Here is a 27,849-nt window from a genome sequence, read left to right as displayed (position 1 = left end):
TTCCATAGCGCTCTTCCGACCATATCCGCTTCTCGAGCGCTTCACGCTTCAAAAACTCAAAAACCAAAACCTCAGCAAAACCCACACATGGCAGTTTCTTCTCCGATTCTTCCTGTTTTCTACCTTTCTTCTCCTATTCCAAGATGCATTTCCTCCTTCAAATCTCTTTCCTATTTTTGCTTATCCATGAGTAGAGTCCCTGCGCGAAAGCGCCTCTTCATCACAGCGAAGGCCGTCTCCCTCCAGAGTAGAGAAGAGCTCGAGACCGTCAATATCGCTGAAGACGTCACCCAGGTTCCATTTCCATCTCCTGTTCCTTTCTACATGCCAATCTCTTATTTCCTTAATTCCGGCACATTTTCCTTTTTGGTTTATTTGTTCTACTACTTGAATTATTTAATTAAATTCACCGTGAAACAATCGAAAATGCTAATTCTAACTTTCTCCGCGATTGTTGGCGAAAATACGCTCTTTTTATTGCATTGTTTAAGAATTTGGGTTAATTGATCTCCTTCTTTGTTTCATTTGGAAGATGTGCTTTCCTCCAATTTATACTCAGAAATAAAAATTCACAATTTTTATTCTTATAATAAGCCTGTTTATTATGTTTAAAAGCTTGAACATTAGCATTTGTAACTTTGATTTGAAGGGGGAAGCTAGTGGACTTAACTACAGTCCTTGGTCATATACATCTTGTTCATCTAGCGCGAGGAATGTACTTTGAAATTCTGAGTTTTAGCCAAAATCATTAACCAAGACCTGCTTTTACGGTTTTGCTTGGTGAACATGTTATCCCATTTTGCCAAACAGCAAGCAGAATGGTGTGCATTTAGAAGAATACAATGGTTGGATTAGCTAAATCAAACATAACATGCTATAAACATGTAAGATGATGTTAAACTGTTATAAAATATAATCAGGGCATGTTGAAGTGAAGCTATAGGTAAGTGGACTGCATGCAACTATTGAGCCTCATTGCTACTATGAAACATTTATGCTTCGAAGTAAAGCACCGGCACCAAAGAACTTCCTTCGGAATTCTTTCCAACTCAAAACTTCATAGTCAAGCACGTGAAAGTAAATAATAAATCAAACATACAAGCAAAGACATGTAAGTGTAAGTGAGTGTATAAGATGGTTTATGTTAATGTGAGTGATTAGATAATAAGCACTTGAATAATTGAAAAACATAATTAGTGCAAGCTCTAGTGATCAATAAACTTAGCTTACAATAACAATCAGATAAGTGATTTAAGATGTATTTGCATAATGTAAAGCGAGTAAGTGATGTAATAGTTAAGCTCCACAATAAAGATCCACTTTATCACAATATTTGATTATCAAATACCAAAGCTCTAAACAGAAATGGTGTTCACATAACATAATGGTGATTAAGAGATATATTATTGTAGGTGGGCAATTTAATGACTAAGCTGAATTCAAGAAATTTGCTCAACAGTCAACAGCTAAAGCATATGGGTGCTTAAACATATGAATCACCATATAGACATATGAATCAACAAATTAAGCAAGTAAATTGGTAAAAACTTAATCTAAATAAATAGCATGGACGTAATGATTTTCACATAGTTTGATACCAAACTAACCTATTTTTATACCTAAGTCTAAATAGGATTCCACTAAGAACTTGTTGCAACTTAAACACCTTCACTCCATAAGCCGATAAAGAAGTTGATCACCTTCGTTCAAGAGCAAGAGTACCTACTTTTTGTTTCAGGAAGTGCATCTCTTTCAAACTTACAACCCAAAGCTTCTTCAAGCCTGCACATACAAGTTTAAAAGAAATTATCTACTCAAATTTCTCTTGAACTTCGTTGATGAAAAAGTTGCCCGTAAACGAGCTATTAAAGTGCGCCTGTTTTCTAGAGAGAGAGAGTGCGCTTGTTTTCAAAAAAATTTATGTTTGCCGCATTTTCTTTGGGCCTTCTGGTATGGCGGCGAAAGGCCGCTGTCCATATGCTAGTGGTGGCTCTCAAGCGACTGTAGCGGATGGTCGTCATCCATCTTCAGGTGGGTTATTGGATCTATCGCATGGTGAGTTGAAACATTCTGGGCGGCCTAATGGAAGTTTTTTTAAGGGAGGTTCAGGTGGTTCTTCGTTCTTAGATAAACGATCTACCTCAGGATACTGCACAGTCCTTAGAAGAAACCTAGTTACATAAGAAACAAGAAGCAAAATGTGGTGGCAAGATCGAGTGCAGACACAGAATACAAAGCTATGTCCTTGGGAATGTGTAAGCTACTATGGATCAAGATGATTCTAGAAGACCTAAGGATCAAGTGGGAAGGACCCATGAAGCTATATTGTGACAACAAATTAGCATAGCTCACAATTCGGTTCAGCATGATAGGACCAAGCACATAGAACTATACATATATTTTATAAAAGAAAAAATGGACAGTGGTCTTATATGTATCTACCATGTCCCATCAAAAGATCATTTTGAAGATATTCTTACCGAGGGACTTGATAACTCTGTCTTTCTGGGACTGATTACCAAGCTAGGAATGACGGATCTGTATTCCCTAGCTTGAGGAGAAGTGTTAAATCTCAGCCGTCCCTTAGCAGTTGATCCCACAACTAGGTTGTGGATTCGTGGGAAGGCTTACCTGGATCACTCCGATCTATTTCCATAATTAGGTGACTGATTTAGGAAGGATTATATTAGGACAATTATGAAAGATTTTGTAATTTATTTATTTCTTTATTAGATATTTTGTATAGATCTATAAATAGAAATAGATTTGTGCTATAAAGCGAAGCCTTTTTCTTCTCCAAATCTCTGAATTCAAATTAGTCAATTTTGTAGGATAAAATTTTCTTCAATAGCTACTCCAGCTTGAAAAACATGGGTTCAAGTTTGTTTTAGTTTTTGCTACAATGGCTCAAGTAACCTAAGAGTTTCTGTAACACCCCACATTACCCTTGAATAGTACTGTAGAGTGTAACAACTAAAACATATTATTTTCCTTCCATAAAGTTTTTGAATATAGTTAACCACTTGCATAACTATACGACATATCTCATAAACCTTCATTGATACATTAACTGAAGTACTTCACATTTTTTTTTTAAACTTCCACAACATAGTTACAGAGCCACTAAGGAACATCCAAACAAAATACTTCAAATGAGTATTTACATACCCTTAGATAATCCTTACTAACAAATATAGAAATAACACATAACATTGAGGTACTTGAAATCTAATCAGCAACAACTTTATCTTTTCCTTTACCTGTAAAAACAGCCAGAAGAAAGTTCTGGTGAGCTATGAGGCTCACATAAGCTATGCAAAATTAAATAACAATAAAAAATTGATCAAATGAAATACAATATTGAGCTAATCATTGCACCAACTTATCATTATTTGAAAAGCATCAAAAGCATCATATTGAACATCATCCTTTATGTTATTAGAGATATATATTGAATATTTAATCTTTTAAAAGATTTGGCTATACTTTAACATTTTCAATGGAGTCCAGATAAATCTGGCATTATTACCATTGAATTTCATAGAGGTCCCTTTTGCCTCTTTAGGGGTCCCTTTTGCCCCACCTGCTATGCAGGTATTCATTTCCTTGGGGTCCCTTTTGCCCCATCTACAATTCAGGTTTCATATTGGGTCCCTTTTGCCCACCTCTTTACACAATACATGAATTATTTTCATGAATCATAAAATATTTTATATGCATATAATGTAATGTATATTTTATAATCACCCGTCTCGGAAGTATCTTTTGTACTGATCAGGTATAATTTGTTTGGCCATTTCTTTTCCATTTGGTTCATAAGAACCATATTTACCATTTGGTTCATAAGAACCACCATTACCAATGCTCAGAAGAGTATCCCTTTACCAAAGATATCTCCGCATCAACATGCACATACATTCATTATATAATTATTCATATGAATATTCTTATTCATGCATATGGTCAATTGTCTCCTAATGTGCTACATGATTTCATGTTAACATGAGGAAAGAAAAAGAGCTAAGTACATTCTTTATTCATCACTTTAGAAAGAAACAAGTGCAATATATATATCATCACATAAGAGCTGTACTTGCAATGTAAGATAACACATTGTCTCTAAATCATTACCAAATGAGTTCATATAATTAGGCAACCATAGAAAACATGTGCATGACATTACGAGCATAATAAGATATAAAAACAGTACGATTGGAAGAATGCTAAAAATCTTCACAACAATATAAAACATGCTATGATGGAAAAGATTGAAATTTTCTTCTAAATTTAAAAGTGTCACATTTACCTACCTCAATACAACGTGCTCCGCCAAAAATCCTTACGAACTCTTCCTTTCTACGTGTTCAACACCTAAATGAAACACACACATCATTCCCTACACTCATTATAAATTTAAAATAAATACTATTTTTGGAATTATCTTAAAACCCTAAATTTGGAAAACACATTTTCATTGATTCCCTCACATAAACATGCCAAACTCTCCCTTACACCTAATTCATAATTAAATTAATATATTTTCGGATTTAAAATAATTAGAAAATTAGAAAAATACATTTTGTAAGAAAAACTCAATTTCTTCCCTTAGAAACTACATAAAACCCTTAGGAATCAATTTTATAAAAGTACTATCAAAATTTCTAACTCTATGGAAAAACCTTAAATTTCTCCAACTCAAAACTTCCAAAGAAAATCACATATTTCTATACATAAAAAAAAAATCTCCTAATCATTCCCTAACAATCCCTCATTAAAATTCTTAAAGAAAATCAAAGTTTTCTCAGACCCTAGAAATCTTTTCTTGAGAAAACCCTAAGGAAAAACATGGGAAATGGTTCATGAAGACTCACCTTAGCCTTCTTTTAATCTTCCCTACAATTTTCCCCAAGTTTGGCCGCCGGAATCTGCCGCCGGAGCCACCCGTTCTCCTCTCCCGTCCGCCTTCTCCTCTTCATGAGTTCGGGCGGAAGAAATGAAATGGGGACCGAATTTTTCGGTCCCCTTTAGGGTTTAGGGATTTCCATAATGTCAATTTTGCCCTCACTTAAATAACCCATGCTTGAATAAACATTAGGGGTATTATTGAAATTATGAGACTTCGATGAATTTTAATTCCTAAATTAAGCAAAATCAAATATAAGTCTTATATATCAAATTTCTTAGAATTTTGTGAAGAATTTTTTAAAATTATTTCCATCGAAATCCGACAAACTTAAATTTTTACTTAAAACTCGTCGCAGCGTTTTGAAAAGCGTGTGAGGTCTAAAACAACATTTTTGTGGGTTTTACACATGCAGTGTCCGACACGTATCCGACACGACACGCGCCCGACACTCCTCCGACACGTGTTAGACACACTGCAAACGTGTCCAATTAAAAAAATATTAAATACAAATTGAACACACTTGTCCGACACCCATATTTTACATATTTTATCCACAACATCAAATCAATCACCCGCACTTAATACCCCATTCATCAAATATTCTCATTTTCATTTCTCTTTGATGGGTTACAATTTTGATTTCACAACAATGCTCAATGTCATCTCAACATCGACGTCTGATGTCGTTACAACATCAACATTTCAAAATGATCTCCATATCAAAGTCTGACGTTGTCTTTAAATTGATGCTCGATGCTAGCAATTTTTACACCCACAACTTCACATCTCATCTTTGTCCAACACCTTCTCAACATCGACGACCAAATGCCCTCACAACATCAACGATAAATGCCCTCTTAACATTGATGCCCAATTTTTTATTGCATAACATCAATGCCTGACTCTCGATATCATTGTCAACTCCTCTTTCGATGATTAATAAACGGCTCGACGCCCGACTCTCGACATTCTAATATTAATCATTTTAAGCACAAATCCTAGTTAAATAACTTATTATTTCTAAATAAGTTTTAAAATTATATTTATTCAATTTTTATGTACTATTTTTAAAATATAAAAAATTATAATACCGTGTCCAACCCATGTCAGTGTCCTATACTTTCAATAATTGACGTGTCCCGTGTCCGTGTCCATGTCGTATTCGTGTCGCCGTGTCCGTGTCTGTGCATCATAGTAATTTAGCAAAGTTGAAATTTCAAATTAATGGATAAGGGGGTTCACTATGATGCCAAGCATGCAAGCTTAAACAATTCAATATGCTGGTGATCATACTTCATGCGTTGTATTACCCTTAGTGCAATCTGAAATTAGAAGCTATTTATTTTTTATGTAAATTGATGAATGAAATTCTTTCCATATATTTTTGAACTGAAATAGATTTAGTAAAAAATATTGATTCTGGTCATTTACCAATTATTGATCATGTATTCTCAGCAGTTACCTTCCTAACTCTTCATTTCAATGTTTGGATCAGTTAATTGGGAGGACGCCAATGATTTATCTCAACCATGTGGTTGAAGGTTGCGTGGCTAATATTGCTGCAAAACTTGAATCTATGGAACCTTGTAAAAGTGTCAAAGATCGGTAAGTCTTTGTATCATAGTGTAGTTACCTTTGAACAACTAATGCTTACTATGCTACATTTGATATTACATGTGCCATTCTTTGTTATAACACACTCAGGATTGGATATGGCATGATAAATGATGCTGAAGAGAAGGGGCTTATTTCTCCATTAAAAGTGAGATTTTTTTCTTATAGTGAACGGCTACTAACACTCACACTCTTTAGCATCATTAAATATGATAGGAATAATTATATGTCATGCAGAGTATTTTAGTAGAACCGACTAGTGGAAATACTGGAATCGGTATTGCATTTGTAGCTGCGGCAAGAGGATATAAACTTATTGTAACGATGCCTGCTTCCATAAATCTAGAGAGACGGGTTCTTCTTCGTGCATTTGGTGCAGAGATAGTTTTAACTGACCCTGCGAAAGGTCTAAAAGGGTCTGTTGACAAAGCGGAAGAGATAGTGTGTCAAACACCTAATGCTTATATGTTTCAGCAATTTGATAATCCCATCAATGCCAAGGTGGTTGAATAAAGTTATCTTTTTTTCTCATATACACAATACCTGAAAAATAACATGCTTTACTTCTTTCCAACATTTTGTACTTTAAATTTGATGGAGAAAAGATATATAAAGATTATCATTCAAATAAACGACAGATCCACTTTGAAACCACAGGCCCGGAAATATGGGAGGACACAATGGGTGGGGTTGACATATTTGTTGCAAGCATAGGCACAGGTGGAACAATCACAGGGGCAGGTCGTTACCTGAAAACAATGAACAAGGACATAAAGGTTTGTCGCTTTGTGTATTGCACCAAATTGTCACTCAATATCGCTAGCCTTGCAGAGCCTTTATCTATTATATTGTTTATTGTTATCTGAATTGTCAATGCATATGCATGATATTTAACCTAGAGGTATAATCCTTTATGACAATTGTAATGACTTTGTTTATTGGAATTCATCTTTTTTGGCTCTCGTTGCAGTTATTACAGGTGTAGCATCAAGGAATTCACATCCTGAATGTCTTAATTCTGAATCTAGCAACTAGCAAAAGAGATTGACTTTTAAAATGGCTTTCACTAGTTATTAGATTAGATAATATTTTTTTTAGATTGACGCCATTATCCTAGATTTTTCAAAATAGAAGCAGGTAGAACTTTATATTTCGACATGTCATGTTTCATGCAAGCTAAGAAAGGCTGTGTTATATTCCTGTGATGCTATGGTGCGGGTTCTTTGTGTTATAGACTAATTTCTATATGTTCTTCTTCATCTATTGCCATTGCAGAGATAGGTGTTCAAACTCTACTGTTGAATGTCTTGAGCACATCTTATTATAAGAAAATAATGGGCCGTTCTGCTGAAGAGTTGTTCAGAGCCACCCTTGTGAGTAAGGAGAAATAGACACGCTAGCTACAAACATAGAATTTAGAGTATTTCAACAAAAGATGTCAATATCCACACTAGAATTGGTGCCCTTGTGATATTCTTAGTTAGCTAATTACCAGTTATAAAGATTTTCTTGAGAGGGTGGGATAAGGAAGGGAGAATCATCTTTTATATTGCTTTACAGAAATAATCAGAAATAGTGAGAATGGGGTGAAGTTTAGAAGAGGCTGTCATCAGTATATAGAAGTTGAGGTCCTGATTCTTCAAGGGAGGAGAAGATCTTGTTGTCGTCAGCACATTGACTTAACTAGTTTTGAGAGGGGTTTTACACGCAACTGGTCAATTACCATGCTTTGTGTGGCAGGTGCAAGATATTGAAATTATTGTCTATAAAGAGAGATTCTCAGTGGTTTAACACAAAAACGATAGGCAGGCGACATCACCATGAACTCATGAGGCTACAAATATTATAGAGCGACTCTAATATGGGTTGTGTGGATTGACTTTTATTCAGAGTAGGTGACTAAGTAAAGTGTTCAACTATCTCATGAAGAGAATCACAAGTAGCAAGGAAATTGCCTTGAGAAAATCTTCCGAGTGGAATTGCTTTGCGCCAAGAGGTTCAATTGTATCTTCCAGTGACGCCGGTATCAAATGAGGGAAAAAGAATTAAACATCTGGAATGAGAATGTTGGAAGAATGGCGGACAACCTCTATGTATAGAGACAAGGTGGACATCCTCCCTGTATTGAGACTAGGCATACAACCTCTCAATTGAGGCAATCTGGACGCAGGGAAGGAGAGCCAGAGACCTCTGGGCAGCAATTATTCTGACCGCAAGGAGGAGACCTGTTGGCTTAAGCGACGAGAAAAGATAGCCTATGACTGTAGTGGGCTAGAGAGGGAGGGGTGACCACCTCCTAGAAACATTCCAGGATACAAAAAAATAATCAAAATAGAAAACCAAACTCCAGAATTTTATTTCTAAGGAATACAAATGAAAGGAGAGTCTCCTATTTATAGTTCAAACGTTTGATGACTAGGATAAAAAACAACTAGATAAACATTATTACAAAAATGATTGTTTCAAGTTGGAGCTGAACTGGTTGATTTAACCAACTGGTCTTTGAAAGCATCAACGTCATTCTCCATGATTAGGAGAGGCTTTAGGATAATCTAAAGCCTCTAGTTCTTCACAATAGGGAGTCAAATGAGATATATTGAAAGTAGCAGATACTTCATAATCACTCAGTAGTTCTAATTGGTAGGTATTATTGTTGATGCGTTTGGCAATCTGTAATGGACCATCAGCCTTGGGTTTTTAAGTTTTCCATGAGCTCCAGGAGGGGAACATTCTATTCATTGCTTAATCTATATCAAATCTCCTTTTTTGAATATTTGGTGTTTTCTAGATTTGTTGGCCTGTGTTTAATATTTATCTTTTGCATTTTGATTTGTTCCTGGACTTGTTCATGAAGCTTCCTTATTTCTTGAATGTGAAGTTCAACATTGTGGTTGCGACTTGTAAGGGTAACAGAAGGAATCAAGTTGATACGAGATGAAATTCGATCATAAACCACTTCAAAGGGGCTATATCTCATGCTTTTGATTACAGGATTTCTTGTAAGCAAATTCTAATTTAGAACAAATCAAATCACGTCGGTGGATGTTTTTTCCCATAAAACACCTCAAGAGATTTCCTAGGCTTCAATTGACATATTATGTTTGTCCAAGGTAGTTCTGGAATAGGTAATGGAATGTAGAGATCAGATCATTATTGGTGTGTCTTTGCAATGCAATATACCCTACATTTCTTCACATAACAGTTCACATCCCTAATGAGTATTGGCCAATAAAACCTGTCTTGGACGATATAGCTAACGTCTTATCCCTATCAAAATGACCGGCTAATCCTCCATCATGACTTTCGTACAAGATAGTTGTTGACCCATACACCAAGAAACGTGCAAAAAAGAGGCGAAATTGGTGACTTGAGTGACGGTTGGCGGGCGTTACACATCACTCAAGTGTTCAAACGACCTCCGATTGTCAAACAGACTATGTCGTTGCGATTGGAGCGCCAAATTTATCTAAGAGGGGCCCCTCGTAGTTGAATCGAGCGAAAACAGTTAAAATCGACGACCGACACCCGAAAATGACTCGCAACATTGCCCAAACGACATCCAATCGCAAAACAGATTTCGTCGTTGAGTTTGGAATGTCTTAGTCACCTAAAAATGTTTGTAATTTTGCCCAATGAAATTCGTGCGGGAAAATCGTTGCCATGACGACGTACAAATCGATTCGGCAACGCACGATTTTGAGGCGTGCAAAATTCTCTCATTTTTATTATTTCTATATTATTATTATTATTATTATTAAAGTTAAAAAAATGAAAAAAGTATACGCGATCATACTTATTCAGTGACGACGCCGTTCAACTCGCACGATCTCTGCTCTCTGCTCAAATCCTACGATCGACTGCTCAAAAGGACACTCTGCTTAGTCGTTAAAAAGAAATCGAGCGAGGCTGTCATTCGTTTCTTCTTCCATAGCTCACAACGATTGAACTCTTGCGATCGAACCTACTTGTTATAAAATCCCTTCCTCCTTTCCTCCTCAAGCCACAACTCAGCCTCCTGATCAAGCTAATCTCTTGTCTATCTCACCCAACCCGTTCGAACACCACAATAAAGCCACTCCCAGCACCAATCAATCCTCACATACTAGTCCTCACAGCCACAGCCCGAACTGCCTTTGTATACTGCTTGCCATAACCGACCTCCAACTTCTAATCTCCCTGTCCGTCTGCAAGCAGGAGCCGACCATAGTCGTGATCCGACCTCACGCAATCCGCCCTGAATCGACCTCCTAATTCCTCCTCACATTCGAAGCCGACTCGATCTCCACCTCCCAGCTCGCAGTCGAATTGATGACACAACCGACCGATCCCTCACAACAACCTTCTGCCTCTTCCTTCCTCTTCCTGAACACTCATCTGACTCTTAGTAGCCAGCGGCCCCAACCAAACCCAGGCCAAACATGTAATAACTCATATTTTGACTTTGCCATTTTTTTTCTAAAGTCATTATAACTCCAAATCGCAAACCGTCTTTGCCATAGTTTTTTATTGGAGTAATTTACAATTTCAGAATTTAACCAAATTACTAGATATTGTATAAAATAACATTATGAAGCTTTAATTGATGTGATATCCCAGAATCTAATTTGGAAGAATTATTCTTTTATCTTTTAATAAATAACAATCAGAGTTATCTAATATCATTTATTAGTAATAAATAATAAAATAGATTCTATAATTCAAAACATTAATGTACATATTTGTATTCATTACCAAAAATAATATACACTACTTAAGATCTACGTAATCATATCACTACTCTGTCCTGAGTTCAAAAGAAAAACAAACATTAATAGAACCTGAAGAATCCTAACCAGCCTCACACTCCTGCTCCCCTGCCTTGACTTGAAATTATTTAACCACATATAATGAGTTAAAAATCCCAACATATTATCAAAATTTATAACTAAATTCAAAGTACGGTAAAGGAGCAATATGCATGTTAACAGTCAAATCATAGCACTTATATTCATATGATCATTGAATCAGTGCGTAAATCATAAATCTCAAATGCAATAGCAATAAAATTTGTAAATAATAAAACACTAGGGTGCAGAAACTAGTAAAGAAGTAAACAAGTACGAGTACCAAATCTATAAAACAATCGTTGTATCCATAATTTCAATAAATAAAGAAATTGGATAAAGCATTAATCAAAATATCAGTAAAGACTAGCGAAATCCTATCAATGAAATAAAATCATATAATAGTGTATACATGTTATCCAGTTATTCTATATCAGTATTAAATTAGATCTCAATCACAAGTTCAACATCTCAATTACATGTTTAATAAATTCAGTATATCACGTAGTCAGTATATCACATGCTTGTTATCAATGTAGTGAATCAATAATATCAAATAGTATCAGTATCCAAATCGGTAATAATAATAATCCAGTGGCTTAATAAACAAGTAATAATAATTTCAATAGTAATAATAATTTCAATATGCATTTTAGTAGTCACACTAAACAAGTAAAGAATTCTTGGCTATCACGATATTTTTTAGTAATATATCAATATCAGTAAATCGTTGGCTTAATAAACAGAATCATCACTCTTTGCCCGTCGTCACAGTAATCATCTCCTTATAACTCCCAATCGGTATCACGTGAATCAGTGGAGGAAAACACCAAACTACAATATTTAAAGGAAAGCATGTCGGCACACCATCCTGTACAGGTCATTCAGTCTCTAACCAACGAGTCAAACAGTCTTTATCTGTTTTTTACACTCACATTATTATCACAGTAGTATAACAGTAATAGCAATCAGCTATTACTCAATCCAATCACATATCCACTTTCATTTTTAATGCATTGCAGCAATTAATGCACAATTGAGATGAATTCAGAAAATGCCAAAATGTCTACCGGTAGACAACAAAAAACATATTGAGCAAAAATTTACATTTTTCGAATTTAACCAAATTACTAGATATTGCATAAAATAATTTTATGAAGCTTTAGTTGAACTAAAGCACTATTTTTAAGCATCAAAATAAATTTCTGAGTAAACAAAAATCGTTGTATTTTCAAAATCACCCGGTGAAAAATCTTAAATAAATACTCAAAATGCGCATAATCATGATCTCTATAACATACAAAATGTTACGCCGTAAAAATTTTGTCAATACAAAGTTATTTTCATTTTTCAATGACGGAAACACAAATTTGATCAGAAAAATGTCAAAAACACAAAATCTTTGAAATCAGAAGGTTAAAGATTCATTACAGCGAGACAAACAAATATCTCAACTAGTTTGACTAACAAAAATCACTCCGCGACCTCCAAATCTTAACTTTTCCTTTTTCTCTCTTCACTTTTCTCTCTCTAAAACATCTCTGTTAGCCATTTGCTTAGGAATTAAATGGCTTTTAATGAAAAGCCTTAACTGCTTTATGATATTTTTATAATAAAATAATATTTTAATATTATATAATTAATTTAATCAGTTTCTTTTAATAGAAAATTCAAATAAATTACCAGTATCCTCAGTCGAAGCCAACCCTCCCTCTACCCTTCCAACTCTGTTCGAATGCCTCCACTCAACCGACCCAAATACCCGTAGCCAACTATTGTTCTCTTCACACTACACCAACAATAGGTCGAAGATTTCCAGCTTCCTAGTTTGAACACCAAAACCGACCTCAAGCTCCACACAACACCGACCATCTGTGGCATACATGTGAACCCAGTCACATCTCATTCTTCTAAAGAAGTTCATTACCTCCTCCCTAATTTCCTGTAAGTCATTGACCTTCACTCCTTTCATCCACTACAACAAACTGAAACCTTTTCCTCTTCCTCTAAAACTACCCCATTTCCTCTCTATTATTAGTTTACAAAAAAAGAGAGATTCCAAAAAAAAAAAAAAGAAAAGAGAGAGATTATGTTTGGGTCTGTCGCAATCACGACAGTCGACACTATCACCATCATCAATGTTGCCTCGATATTGTTTCACTCACTCATTAAGGTATAAATATCCGCTAAACTTAAAATCCCCCAAAATCTCGTTGTCGGCGTTTGGGGCACAACGAGCGGATTACCTATACATGCTTTTCTTTGCATAGTGGGAGAAAGCTCAGTGCAATGCTTGCAGCGAGGTGGGTGAGCCTCATACACACTTTTCTTAGTGTGGCAGGGATACTCCTAAGTACCCATGTTAGCGTTCTATACCTATGAGAAAATTCACAAGTTTCAAAATAGGTTCCTCGAAGACCCATACAAGCTTTTCGTAATGTTGTAGGATTAAAAAATTATGGCAACGGTGTCACCCGATATCTACCATACACATTTTTTGTAGCATGGTGGGAAGCTCCTGCTCTCCAAAATTCACATAAATAGGGGATATGTTAGGAGGCTGCCGAAATTTGGACTCAAAATGAATAAAACTTAAACAAGCACAAGGAACCAAAATTACAAACTAAACCACAGGGAACTGTACTTAAGGTTCAGCATAAAAATGCAAATCACAAAATAGCAAGATCAAAATAGAAGTGTGCAAGCAACAATTCATGGTGAACAAACTCTCAGTGCACATGAATGATGAACAATGAAATTAACATGACTCGTAGACACCACAAAGGAGGAATTTTTAATGAATGCACTAATCCACTAAAGAAACATTAAGTTCAAGATGAGTGTTGTCCTCATACAGTCGACATTAATCAGCATGCAAGCAAATATACCAATCTCTTGTGAACCCAAAGTCAATATACAAGTGTGGTGAGTTGTCAGACAACATGCATAAAGAAATCAGTCATGAATGCAACTCATCCGACAGTCAATATTGACATGCAAATGAACACACTAAACCTTCCTGCAAACAATAACATTCCCCACAAGATCAACTTGGAAGCAAACGCATCAAACAACAAAGGATCTATAATGTATACAACGAACCATTTATGAATGGTACCGAGCAAAAAAAACACATAATGAATGTGTTAACTCGAAAAGAAAGACTGCTAAGGAACATAATAAACCTGCCAAAGGAAATTCTGATGAAATGTGCTAGTAAATGCAGCCTGTCCGTCGCTATTGTTAGTTGACTTGCGAATAGAAGAACCGATCCTTTGTGAACAATGAAAATTGATGTACAACTGAATGCAGTAATTCACCAATAGGAACTAGTGATGAATGTACTAATCCGCCTGCGAACAATAATATTGGATAGGTTATATAGCGAATATCCTACAAACACACTCAAAAAGCATGCAATGAATACGAACACTTGCTGGCAATGATGAAAGATTTGTCGTATACACAATAGTATGCCTACGAGTGATAATCAGCAACAGGCGATGGATGCTACGACATCATTGCAGTCAACAACCATTCAATATAAGGCAAATACATTGAACCCTTACAAGTAAAGGCGGTCAATATGTAGTGAATGCAAGCATCTACTAACCACTGTAAGAGACTCGGCATACACACGACATACTACCCACGAGAAAATACAGAAGAGCTGTAGTAAATGCAAACACCTATCAACAGAAGGCACTAGAGGATTTGCATTGCATAACAGCCTACCTACAGGAAGTGGCAAGCGATCAGTAGCAACACTTCTTGATTGTAAGAGGCAACAAATGACCTGTAACGCAACGCTACGATTCACCTGCAAGCAGAAGCAAAGAATTTGTAGTAAAAACTGCAGATCACTGGTGAATTGAAGAAATAAATTGATGGCGTCAGGTTATCACACTAGATAAATCAGCTTACTTGCAAGCGACAAGTAGAAGGCTCCTAACACACCACACAGCTCCTTTGCAGCCTGAAGTGCACTCCTACAGGTTGAATATTGAAGAAAATGATAATATGTAGGAGACAAAATGAACTAAATCGCATCGTCGATGCACGACAAATGAAACATTGCACACTGCTAAACGTCACCGGATCCGTAACATTCATGCAAGCAGACAAAAGGCGTTCACATGCCCTTTAAGGAAACTCGTGCATCTTCTAAATGACGATCACTTGCATAATTAGTCATATTTGAATTTTTCAAAAATACCCCCTCATGCATTAAAATGCACACTGACACATTCATAATATGCATGCATTTGCAATATGCAAGGTGCACTATGCAAATACGTTATTTAAAATGCAAAATATGTCATGATGTGACGACATATTGCATTGACATATAAATATATCATGCACTACATATAAACACTAAATCATCATTCTAATGCGTTAAGCAAGCAAGCAGGTAATGCATGTGTATATTATACATATATATCATGCAGATACATCATACACTATGTTCATGCATTAAGTTACTATGTAGCACATCAACACGCCATGAAAGCACGATAAAGCAGTGCGTAAAGTGAAATGCATTACACATACATACATGTAATTATGCAAATGCATATATAAGCATGTTAACATGTATATGAGAATGTAAATGTGTATATGAGCATGTAGATATGTCGTGTACATCCACTACATTTCATGCGTACAACCTCTATACACATCATTCAAAATGCATTCAAATGCATATACCCACATGAGCCCCGACGAGCGTGACATATGCATACACGTGACATCTAAGGATGTTGTGAGGGTCAAGAAATGAACTCAAGTTTAAGCCTGATCCTCTGTTGGCAAAAAGACAGAGTTTCCATGGATTGAAACATCAAATAAATATATGGTCGTAGCGTCGATCGGAGTATTTATTTTATACGTTCATTTTAGGTCATCAAGGTCTAGATACATTGACCGAATCCTCTGTCAGTAAATAGATAGAGTCGATAAGGTTATGCCAATAGAGTAAAATTGTCCATAATCCCTGATAATGGTCGTGTTGGATATAAATCTCAATCGGAGAGGTTAACTCTCAATGATCTATTAAAGATGCAAAACTCTACATTTATCAATGACATTAATATATTTAAAACTAAAATTAATCATCAAGAACTTGAAGCAAAATACTCATCCATCCTCTGCAACTATTTACTGAGGTGGATAAGTTTGAAAAACACTTCAACTCATAAAGAGAGAATTTCTAGTCGAGAATATCACTAGAATTCATTCTCAAATCATCTATTTCTATAAAGATGTAGCATGTTTCCTCTAATCAGTGGTTTCGCGCAAAATGGTACCACAGGTAAACAGTTATGACTTGGACTCTCTGATGGGTAGTTTTGCTGCTAAATGGCACCACTAAATTACGATCATGGTCAGAGCCCGTATGTTTCACAACGACACTAAATCATTGAGTAATGAATCAATAAGATATGACTTATAAGGAACAAAACCCTCTATTAGTTAAGGTGATTTCAAATTTTATCTCCTTAAGCAAACATTCATCATAAGTCTACAAGATACCCTTGGACGAAGCAATCCATGGTTGTCGATGAGGATCCTTCGGTCAGGTTGGGTCGACTGCCTCCTCTGATTAAGTAAACTTGGGACCATGATGATCTAGGATGACGGAACCATGAGATCTTGATTGGGCTCATCATCATTCCCCCCACCATCTGTTTTAAGTGTGCAATGATATAAATTTCAAATTTTCAAATTTCATATTATGCAGTTATTATCGCCAAATACTACATATATGTTTAATGACTAGCCTTAATCAAAAGTTCTCTCTCACTATCTAGAGGGGTAATTAATTATGGGGCTTACGCCTATAGGAAACTTGAACTCAGATCATAAAGTCCTCGCTAAATGAGGGAGAAATATCTGGGTAATCTTATCTAAAATTCAATCAACCTTATAAAAATTTGCCTCATAACTTGCTCATTAAAACTCTCCTTGATGACCTGACTAAAAAAAGGGGATGCAAAGAGGCCGGGGTGGGAATTTTCAAAGCCCACAAATTTCTAGCAACTCCACTGAGATGTTTCTCTTTCCATCTTTAGCTAGTTTTTTGTATACTATAGTAGCAATAAATCAATATGGGCTAAAATTCTAAATATTCTAAAACAATCCTTTAAGAAACTCATTAAAATTTTACTAAGCATGATCTAAATTTATTTAAATTACTTGTTTATGTTATTTTATTCTATACAATCTTTGCATTTTGAAATTGTGGATAATGTATCAATATTTGATTATTAACTCTTGTATTTCATTTATGCAGAATGCAATTACAGAACACCCCATTTATTGTATAGCTGGGATGAGGAGTTAGCATTTAGCTATCTAATGTCGTTATCAACACCGAAAATGCTAGAGCCACCATCTAGTTTAGTGGATTGAAATTCTTTGCAACTATTGCAAAGACTGCTGTCATTCTTATATATGGCATGGAAACTGAAAGGCTTGTCAGAAGGCCTCATTATGCTGAAGCCAATGCACATCGCACACATTTGACAGCATCGCAAACTGCTGCTAATGAAGATGTTCCTCATTAGAGGATTTCTATCTTTAAAAGATTATCCCAGCCTCATTATACTGAAGCCAATGCACATTGCGCACATCTTCCAGCATCGCGAACTGCTACTAATGAAGATGTTCCTCATAAGATGATTTCTATCTTTGAAAGATTATCCTAGCCAAGGACACTAGCTAAAAAAAGGGTTGTAGTTGGACAGAAAATTTCTGTGGTGACTGCCAAAACCACCGCCTTACTAAACAAGTTTGTCGCACTTGAAAGACATAAATACTGAAGCTTCCTCATCAGGAAGAAAATTGATAAGGAGGCAGAGAAGGAAGAACAACGTGGAGCTACGAGATTAGCAACCACTGCCAGTCCATCCTTCCACACTTCCGGAACAAATTTTCAGATTTGAAATGGGTGAAGAGGAATAGCTCTACTACCAAGCTAAAGCAGTCCTTCTAGGAGCAGCAACATCATGCTCCAATCCCCCAGAGGGAACCCGAAACATTGTCTGCCAAAGTACATTAGAGTATTGAAGGTGGAAAAGGAGAAGGGACTAATGAAGAGGAAATTCAAGAAAGGAAATATATCATCTATTGTGATAGTGAAAAAGATATAACAAAGATAAGCCCCATATGTTGAGCATCGAGGTGTGACACTTAAACTGCATATTCAAGGATCCACCGCTGAGAGGTCCATGTGGAAAGGAAAGGAAATCTAGAGGTTAAAGCCCCATAAAGAGAGAATAGCACAGAGAATAATACCACCGGGCGTGACATCTAGTGCAACCTCCCAGATATCTACACCCGCCAACAAAAACGGTCAGAAGTGGGTCCCAAAAAAGGTCCACAATGTAGCCGGTCCGTTGGTTGACACCTTGGAGATTCCTCTAAGGGATCCCATCACTCGTTGATCCCCTCCAAAGGAAAAGTTGGCTTCGACCGTAGTCTACGGATTGAATAATTTTTTACGATATGCAATGAACCGAAAATTCAGTAGCGTCGCCGCTTGGAAATCAAGATATAAGAAGAAGATGATGATGATGATGAAGAGGCTATGGAAGTTGAGGTGGTCTACATGGTGGAGCATGATGATGAGCCCCCACTTATACGAGTATATCAGCACCAACACGGGGTTGGATCCACTACCGGTAGAGATGCCAACCTCTCAGAAAATTAAGAAGAGGAAGAACTTGAAGATATTGTCTTCTTTAATGACGTTACTACACTGGTAGAAGCGCATAGGAAGATGCATCATCAGATGAGGGTAAAGGACAGAAAAATAACTCAGTTAAATGACAAAATGTTTGAGATGATAGCGTGATGCAAATGATGCAAAGAAATGTCACTGTCAACCTTGTACCGGTCCAACAAACCAATCATCAATCGTTGATTAGTGGTCTCGCTAATCCACCAGCTCATCTAGCACCCCATGTTTTAGGAGTACGGGGTACACCTGAAGACATTAACAAGGTTAATGACCTAATTCACTAGCTTACTCTTTCAAATGTGGCAAGCACGTCCAAGCATGTGATAGTGACACAATTAGAGACAATCATCAATGAAAAGATTAAGATTGTCATAGCTTCAGATCAGATGAAAAAGTTAATAGGCAAGAGTTGCTTGTACCCGACAGAATATGAACAGGTGTCATATCCAAGAGGATATTCTATCCCGAAGTTCAATACCTTTAGTGACAACAACAATCCCAAATAGCACCTGGCGCAATTCAAGGCCACATGTGAAAATACAGGGGGTATTGATGCCTTACTCTTCCGACAGTTTGTTAATAGTTTAACGACTGCCTTTGAATAGTACGCTAAAATGCCAAATGATTATGTGAAGACATTCGTAGAATTGGAAACTCTGTTCGTGAAGAGATCCGCCAATACGACTGAAAAGACAATTATCGCTGACCTTGCCTTGGCAAAGAGGAAAAGAGACAAATCAGTGACCAAATATATAACTAGCCAGTGTAATTTAAGTACGAAATGTGAGCAGTAGTTAGAAGAGGAGCATGCTATTCAGTTGCTAATAGGAAACATTGTTGACAAGATAGTACCATTTTTGTGAATGGCTTCCATCACCATGTTTTAAGACTTATTAGATAGGGTGACAAAGTTTGAGAAGTTGAATTTATCAAAATTTAAAAACCACTCAGAAAAATTCAAGAAAGAAAAAGCTCTAGACACCAAAAAGAGCGAAGCCCACTCCACATTCTCTTTTGGGGCAGATAAGGGAAAGCAGGTGGCTATGACATCAATAAGGGCCAACAACCTGTTTATAAAGAGGACATGGGAAAATAGCTAGCCAACCCTAATCGTTAGCAAAAGCTAGTACTGGGAGGGAACGACACGCCTCGGACTTTTCCTGGTGGAAGAGAACGACCAAGTCAATAAGTGGGAACCGGTGATCGAACGTTCCCATCCCTTAAAGACAAAATGAACAAAAAATATTCATTCAAAAGAGAAAGTGTTGCTAAGTTATTTTAGATACTCATAGTAGGTTTAGAATTGTCAGAATTCAAGAGACCAGAGAAATCTAACTATACTGGCAATCCAAATTATTACCCATATCATCTGTAATTAGCCATCCTATCGAAGATTGCTATTTTGACAAGGATTGGCTAGAGAGAAAATATAGAAAGATAGAATTCACATTGTTAGATAATGTGCTAGTTCATCACAGGACAGAATCAACATGGGTGGTTATGTTCTCTTCTCTACCCCCTGACTAAAGGAAAAATGAAAAAAAGTATCAGCTTAGGATGAGCAATGGGAGACAGCTTAATGTGCTTGCCTGGTAATGATATAGTATTATCAAACATGGACTTTGATAAAGTGCCATTATTAAGGTATGTTAGGGGCAGTGGCAACGACCCATGCTGTTGCTACAACCTGCATGATCTTTGCTGTGTTGGGTCACGAGCAACTGAGAAAGCTGTTTATTGTTGGCAGGAGGGCATTGGCTTTACTGCTGAACTCATCATCCATAGTATAAGGAAAATCTCTCAACAAATATATTTAATTAAGGTTAAGTTTAGAAGCATCAAACCCAGCAAATTTTTTTATGGAGCTACCTTCTTTAGCACATGGATCTTTTGTGACAGCTTGAGATATCTTCTTTAGCACATGACTCTGTGACAGCACGAGTCCTTCACTTATCCTACACCAAATACAGAAGCATGTGTGCCCACACGGTTCCAAGTTTGATTTTTCTAATCTGATTGCACCCATTCTCTAAATTTATTTACCTTGTTTCAAAGGTTACTTAACCGCTTAACTATAATACTTTTATTTGATATGGGGTAAAACTTTCTTATATTTTAGCAGTGAGTATTGGGTTGTTTAAAGGTTCTGTTTGACATTACTTTTGGGATATGATATAAAAACAACAAGCCTTTATCCCACAATGTGGGGTCGGCTACATGAATTATTTTTCTTTATTGTGTCCTGTTAAGAGTCAAATTCTCATCTAAATCTTTTTGGGATATGATGATTGAAATAAATGTTATATCAAATTAGTCAGCAATTACTTCACAATATGAGTCTTGCTCTGTAGAATAATAGGTGGTAGACTTGGAACTGTATAAAAATATTCATGCTCAGGAAAATAACTGATATTGACTCAATGTCCTACTATTTATTCGATTAGCAGATTTTTGCATAAATGCAACAAGCTATTTGTTATAAACTCTATGTAGACTTCTTGTGTACTTGGCAGATAATTGGAGTGGAGCCTTCTGAAACTAGCGTCATTTCTGGGGACAATCCAGGTAGTAATGATAGTAAATGCACTTCTCATAAGTTGTTTGAAAGCTCTTTTCTTTATTCTATTAGATACATTTTGCAAGCTCTTTTCTGTATTAAGTTAAGATGTATTTTGCAGGTTATATACCGAGTATTCTGGACGTTAAATTGATTGACGAGGTTATAAAGGTATGTTTGTTGGATCTGCCATTGCATTATCTTGTATAAACTGAGAATTTTTAGAAATTAGAAGAACTTGATATATCTTAGGCTGCCATTCTTCTATTAGATAGGCTTCTTTGAACTGTGTCGGTAATGAAAGTGCCACTTGTTATCTTTTTATCGTTTCCTACTTGGATATTCTGACGTCAAATTTTAAATCATACAATATCTCATTTAGAGAAACCATCATTTGATCATAAGATATTGTCAGCATCTTATCAAACAATTCTGTTTCTGTTTTCTTGCTTTCTTTCTTTTTTTTTGCTTTCAATCACATTGAAAGTCCGATTAAAGTATGTATTTTCCCATAATGAGAGAATTTATGAAGTTATTGTGAATATGTTCCTATATATTTATTTGAGATTCTAGAAAATGTTGTGCATATTACATCTTTAATTGATATGAGAACTTTTTGAAGTTAATGATAAATAACAAAGTGTAGGCAAGTTAAATCACGTGAATGCAAGTGGAATGTTATTTACTTTGTGCATAGCAGCTTCCTTGAAGTATTTTCATTAGCATTACAAAATTTTAGGATAGTTGCGTAGGATGGTTGGAGTTGATGGGTGTCCATGTGCAATAAATGTCATAGCATCATTTGATTCATTTCATATAACTGAGTGGTTAAGATTTGTACTTCAAGAATACTAATCTACAATTGGTTGCACTATTCTATATTAATTGAATCTCTTAGCTACATTTCTTATGAAATATTCGAGTAAAATAAACTATTTCTTCTGTCATAATTTTCATTGGAAACAAAGAATGATGAGAAATTTTATATCCCTAAATATTTGAAGACAATCATTTCTTACATGCCTAAAATATTAGATAAGCACTGCTGAAGCTGTTGAGGTTGCGAGAAACTTAGCTTTGAAAGAGGGCTTGCTGGTAAGCACATTTGTTTTCTGATATATTTATTACAGATATTTATTTTTCTCTTGTTCACTGCAACAACCTGTTAATTCTCCAGGTTGGCATTTCTTCAGGAGCTGCTGCTGCCGCTGCCATTCATGTGGCAAGGAGGCCAGAAAATGCAGGAATGCTGATCGCAGTAAGGGCCATATATTTAAGTGGAATTTTAGTACCTTACATATTTTGATTGATGATGCATACCATTCCACAAACACTTTTTTGATCTGTTTGAAAAGCATTGTGAGTTCTCTACATTTATTTCTCCTGAACTTTGAATAAGTGCATCATCCTGCTCAGTAGTAAATGATTAGCAAATTTCAAGTAAGCGTGGACTTCGAAAATTCATTCCTGACTCTTCTAAGATAGTTGTGGTTCCAGATAAATTTTTTTAAAAAAGCATATAGATTACAAATGAAAAATTATCTAGAGGTTTCACTCACATTTTATAAATACATTATAATATGATTTCATATTTCTCATGAGTACAAGCTCTTATAGTTAATTAACCTCTCAATTATGAAAACTTTCAATTAAGAGTACTTGGTAGGTGCTAAACATTTAGCTTTTAGTAGAAGCACTTTTGATTTAGAATTGAGAAAATGTACTTTCTTTTTTTTTCTTAGAGTCCATGAAGAGTTCATGAAGAGGGGAATGATGATTAATCCAATTAAAATCACATGGTTCCTTACTTCCTTTGTCTTGGGTTATTATGGACCTTATTCTACTTTATTTGCAAAGTTAGTCGACCTAGCCTAATCAAATTATCATTGTCGATAACCGTAGGTTGCGTCGTCTAATGGGACCTTATAGATTTAGAGAACTTCTACTTTTTAGCCATGTGTGGGCTCCGAAAATTTATGCTCAGTTCTTTTGAGTGAGTCAAGTTTTGGTTGAAAATTTTAGAAGATTTTATTATAAATAAGACACTAATTAGAGATTTTATCCTCATTTTGGGATGATATTATGATTTGTTTTCAGGTTTCATATAGGCACAAGCCTCTATACGAATTAGCCCTTCCATTGATAGGAAAGAATTTTTTATCAAAATTAGTCGTTAATTTGACACTAGAAGCTTAATGTTTTGTAGCATCAATTTTTTATATTTGGATTGAAAATTTATTGTTGTTAACTTAAAGTGGGAATAATAGCAAACTCGATCAAGATCTTGTGATTCCGTCGTCTCAATTTGTCATGGATCCTTGTCTGCTTAGTCAATGGAGTTAGTCAACCCAATCTGACCAAAAAATCTTTGTCAGCAACCATGGGTTAGGTCGTCCAAGGGAACTTTTTAGACTTAGTGTAGATGTTTGTCTAAGAGGACAATCTTAAGTTAACCTTAGCTAATAAAGGGCTTTATTAAGTATACCTTTTGACTCACAACTCAAGGGGCTAGAGCCATTAAGGAAAATTCAGGTTATGGTCGTGATGATAATATAATGATGTCATTTTGTAGCAAACCACCCTTTTAGAGGGTCTCAGTTTTAATCTTTATTAAACTAATGCCATTTGGTAGCAAAATCATCCTGTTATAGAACATGTGTCACGTCTTTATAGGTGTATGATATTTTGAGAGTGAACATAATGATACATCTAATATAAAAATGGCTTTTTTATGAGCTGCGATTAATCTCAAAGTTATCAACCTTATTAAATGGTTATGGGGTTAGATTTTGCTCTAGCCTTTGATATTCTTGTATTTTACTTGAATTCGGCCCCAGAATGATTTGCATGGGGATTTTAAGGCATTTTGAAAATAAAGTTCTCTCCTGTGGAGATTCTCAGTTAACGAGGCCATTTTCGAGGTTCAAGTATTATTGGTTTTAGCCTTTGCAAGGAAGATCAGACTTACAAAATTAGAACTTACGATCCTATTCTATTGGTAGTGTGAACCGCTCAAGAACACCGTGCAATGACTAGTTTGACTTTTAAATGAGGGTTTATAAAATTTTAAGAGTGATTGCACAATGCAATTGCATGTTTCTCAGTGCACCCATAATGTGAGTACATAATATTAGTTTCAATGGGTCATTGAGACGAATGGGAGATATAAGATTTGATAGATAAAAGTTTAAAATAGTTTAGGAAGAATATATTTTATATCTCAAATAACACTAAGTAAGAACAAATGAAAACCAATGATTCACAAAATTGATCCCAAATAATTGAGGTAAGGCTAATAATACAACAATGAAAATTATTTGTAAGAAATATATTTTTCACATGTCAAAATGCCATTTGAAAAGAATTACTTCCTAAGCAGTACAAAGAAGTATACTATGCACATTAATTTGAAGTTTAAAATGCATGGTTTTTTTATTCCTTTTGACATTAAGAACTAACGCAGAAAATGGAAGTTTTTTTTAATGATTAGGCGGTATTTGTAGTCCATGAGCATGCAAAATTACTAACTTGAATGCAATGTACAGGTTATTTTCCCCAGTTTTGGAGAGAGATATATTTCCACAGTTCTTTTCCATCCTATACATGAAGAAGTTCGCAAACTGCGGAAGAGGTGAATCCTGAAAGCCACCGTGCTTGAAAGAACAAACACAACTGAGAAAAATGAGAAATCTAGAGAGTTGTGCACAGAGACCAGCTCTCCTAATCTTTGCAGATTATACTACTCTGAATCATCCTCATCTAGTAGCAGATTGTTGAGCCTCAAATTGGGTGCTGTCCTGTTGTCTCTGATTGTTAAGAATGAGAAGATGCGAGCTTGGTAGTGATTGAATTTATAATTTGTCATAAGAAAACAGTTATTATTTTTCATGATTGATTTTCTGAATCTGAGAAAAGTTCCCTTGGTTTTTAAGGTTGAACATTTGTATGTCTGGGACTGGTTTCAGAGGCAACTGGCTTCAGCTGATGTATTCAAGCTCATATTTGTCCAACTAAATGCTTTGTTCTCTTATTATGACTTTATTTGGGATAACTTTTTTATTACTTTAAAAAGCAGGAAGAAAATTATCTCCAACAAAACTTATATTTGATTTGATTTAATTATCTTAGTCTGAGACTAATTTCGTCTTTGAATCAAATTCAATTGATTATAAATCAGTTTTTTGAATTTTGAATTTAGTCATGATGAGTTTTTTTATCTTAGACTAATTGTCAGATGAAAGAGGAAATAAATCATGAATAATAAATCAAAATTTGTATTACAGATTTTTCAAAATAAACTTAAGTTATATGCAATTTATCTTGGATTTTATTTGTAATGGTTTTTTTTATTCCTTTTTAAAAACTTTTTAGTAAAAAAATTTGCACTAATTAGCCGTAAGAAAGTTGTCCCAAATGAAGCTTTAATTGTAACACACCATAGTACATCTCAACAGTACAAGGAGTATAACAAATATAGACCTTTCATTTACTAATTATACGATACTTTTGAACATTAAAAAACAACTAAGAGTTCAGTTCTCATACATCTCATCAAACATAAGCAATTAATAACTTTAAATTTCAACATAAGATATTCACAGAGCCACTACAAAAATTTAAAGTAATACTTCATTATAAAGTTCACATATCTTAAGTTAGTCTTATAAACAGACCTAAAATTAACATGAAACATTCAAGTACTTAGAATTAGTTGTCTCCGATCTTTTCTTTTACTGTAATAACAGTCAGTAAGAAAATACTAGTGAGTTATGAGGCTCTATAAGCTTTGCAAGTTTAAATAGAATTTTACTTGCATGATTATAAAATTCATAATATTGAAAACATAAATAAAAGTTAAACTACTTAAGAAAACTTCATAAAATCTCTCTTGATATTAACATTTATTTTCTTTTTTTAAATCTATAATGAATATCAATTTTACTCATTAACAGATTTAATTACATTTTAATAACATAATTCAATGGAGTCCAGGTAAACATGACATTATCATCATTGAATTACATAGAAGTCTCTTTTGCCTCTTTAGAGGTCCCTTTTGCTCATTTAGGGGGTCCCTTTTTGCCCCACCTACTATGCAGATATCATAATCTCTGGGGTTCATTTTGTCCCACTTACAATGTATTTTTATATATGAGAAAACCTTTTTGTCCCACATACATTAGTAAGTTATACACCAATTATAGTCAAACTTAACTTTTAAATTGATATTTATCAACTTTTCAGTATTCACAAGTCATATATAAGTTATTGCATTCTTCATAATCATTTCTGTTCTACTCTATACACAATTAAAATGCATACCATGTGCAAGAGAATTAATATCTTTTCAAAACAGTATCAAATAGGAAAACATTTAGATTACCATACAAAACCTTATTTTACACTTACCTGATTAAATTATGTATCTGATCATTCATACTTGAAAACTTGAAAAAAAAACATTTTTTATACATTAAACAAGTTTAAGAACATTTCACTTTAATGCGTTCAAAATTTACCTTCATGATTATAATTGAAAGTTGTTTTATTTGAATTTGAAGGCATTACTTATCTCCTTGACTAGTGATCTCTTCCAAATCTACACCACGTAACCTTCTCCTTTGATACATCAACTCAAAACCTTCTTTCTGCACAAATATACAAATAATCCTACAATACAAGTCAATTATCATCTTTAGAACTTTGTTGAATTTAGAGAATATAAAACATAATGACCACATTAGAATCCTTACCTTTTCCTTACTTTCTCTTATTCTTTTTCTTCTTCTCTCAACTTTTCGTTGTTTCTTACTCCACCAAACCCTTACTGCTCTTAATCGGCTTCCAATCTTTCACAGTAAAATTACTATCATTCCCATCTCAGAATTTTAAAAATTGCTGCTACACTTCCGTATTGATCTACATAGTCTCGCAAGCAGTCAATGTGCCAAACTCTCAGTATGCAAATTTCCTTCACAGCCACTTCAAAATCAAAAAAATTCCTTCAACCTTTATTCTCAACCGTTCTTTACAGTGTTGAAAACACTGTGCCGAACATTCTCTTCTAAGCACTGTTCTGAATTCCCACCGCCGAAATCCTCCTGTATCTATATATCCCACTACCTAACATTACTCTAGTCCTGCAGACCTGCTTGCTTACGTGGAAAATATGGGAAAGAATGTATAAGAATCCACTAATAGTTAT

At 35.1% G+C, this 27,849-nt stretch overlaps 1 protein-coding gene across 3 annotated transcripts; it reads left to right on the top strand.

Annotated features, from left to right (window-relative positions):
- On the top strand, positions 1 to 25,329 carry LOC110093223 (putative inactive cysteine synthase 2). 3 transcript variants are annotated; one of them, XM_028691935.1, is made up of 10 exons: positions 1 to 294; positions 6,402 to 6,511; positions 6,611 to 6,668; positions 6,758 to 7,021; positions 7,159 to 7,296; positions 21,601 to 21,652; positions 21,766 to 21,815; positions 22,680 to 22,739; positions 22,838 to 22,902; positions 25,190 to 25,320. In XM_028691935.1, exons 1-9 carry the CDS (start codon positions 88 to 90, stop codon positions 22,895 to 22,897), a joined length of 999 nt encoding a protein of 332 aa, XP_028547768.1. In that variant the 5' UTR covers positions 1 to 87; the 3' UTR covers positions 22,898 to 22,902; positions 25,190 to 25,320. The 3 variants fall into 3 exon arrangements, with proteins under 3 accessions (XP_028547768.1, XP_028547769.1, XP_028547767.1); XM_028691934.1 differs by having other exon boundaries at positions 3 to 294; positions 22,822 to 22,902; positions 25,190 to 25,329; XM_028691936.1 differs by lacking the exons at positions 22,680 to 22,739; positions 22,838 to 22,902; positions 25,190 to 25,320 and having other exon boundaries at positions 21,581 to 21,652; positions 21,766 to 21,821.
- Positions 25,330 to 27,849: the final 2,520 nt, after the last annotated feature.

This window comes from Dendrobium catenatum, unplaced genomic scaffold (genome assembly GCF_001605985.2).
Source record: "Dendrobium catenatum unplaced genomic scaffold, ASM160598v2 original_scaffold_86838, whole genome shotgun sequence".
NCBI classification, from domain to species: Eukaryota; Viridiplantae; Streptophyta; class Magnoliopsida; order Asparagales; family Orchidaceae; genus Dendrobium; species Dendrobium catenatum.
Note: the sequence above shows the minus strand (reverse complement) of the source record. Positions and strands in the feature narration are given on the sequence as shown.

Excerpts from the sequence above, each read along its gene's own strand:
- LOC110093223 (XM_028691934.1), top strand. The coding sequence starts at position 88 with ATGGCAGTTTCTTCTCCGATTCTTCCTGTTTTCTACCTTTCTTCTCCT. Across the intron at positions 6,512-6,610 it reads TGTAAAAGTGTCAAAGATCG|GATTGGATATGGCATGATAA; the intron begins GTAAGTCTTTGT and ends TAACACACTCAG. Across the intron at positions 7,297-21,600 it reads CAATGAACAAGGACATAAAG|ATAATTGGAGTGGAGCCTTC; the intron begins GTTTGTCGCTTT and ends TGTACTTGGCAG.